The following is a 702-nucleotide window of genomic DNA, read 5'->3' as shown; positions in this document are numbered from 1 at the left end:
GCTTCTCGCAGCCCTACGTGGCGCGGCCCGAGGGCGCCCGCGACCAGGCGCAGGCCGACGGGCTCACGGTCTACCTGGTCATTGCGTTGGCCTCGGTGTCTTCGCTCTTCCTCTGCTCTGTGCTCCTGTTTGTGGCTGTGAGACTGTGCAGGAGGAGGAGGGCCGCAGCGGAGTGTCGCTACCCGGTTCCTGAGGGCTACTTTCCAGACCATTTGATGGACGTGAGTGGCATGGGGACCTTGTCCCGTAGCTACCAGTATGAGGTGTGTCTGACAGGAGGTTCTGGAACTAATGAGTTTAAATTTCTGAAGCCGATTATTCCTAACCTCCCAGTCCAAGATTCTGGAAGGAATGTAGGTGGAAACTCCAACTCCCGGAGTAGTTTTGGATTCAACATCCAATAGAGTAATTTATTTTAAATTTTCATTTTTCTTGCCATAAAAACTGCCAATGTCTTTGACCTAATCTATAGAATTTATCTTGTGCCTCCGTTGCATGCATCGTTAACATTGTTCATCCTGTCCTCAAATTCGCTTTAGAAGTCTTTATTGTGACTGCTGGGAGATGGAGATATAATTTGTATGCCTTGTTTTGAAAGTTAATGTAGTCCACCTAGTAATATTGAGCAGGAATTACCCTCCTTCCCCACCCCCACCCCCCAAAAAAAGTAAAACTTGCTCTGAGATAGCCTTTTAAACATTT

At 48.0% G+C, this 702-nt stretch overlaps 1 protein-coding gene across 1 annotated transcript in view; it reads left to right on the top strand.

Annotated features, from left to right (window-relative positions):
- The window catches only part of LOC123521046 (protocadherin beta-14-like), a 2,532-nt gene extending 2,128 nt beyond the window's left edge, over positions 1-404 (top strand). The window contains exon 2 of the mRNA XM_045284734.1: positions 12-404. Within this exon, the coding sequence (XP_045140669.1) occupies positions 12-404 (393 nt within the window). The remainder of the gene's footprint in view (positions 1-11) is intronic.
- The last annotated feature ends 298 nt before the right edge of the window (positions 405-702 follow it).

This window comes from Echinops telfairi, unplaced genomic scaffold (genome assembly GCF_000313985.2).
Source record: "Echinops telfairi isolate 266 unplaced genomic scaffold, ASM31398v2 ScPeMD7_7469;HRSCAF=8507_0, whole genome shotgun sequence".
Taxonomy (NCBI): Eukaryota; Metazoa; Chordata; class Mammalia; order Afrosoricida; family Tenrecidae; genus Echinops; species Echinops telfairi.
This window is presented reverse-complemented; position numbering and strand designations above follow the sequence as displayed.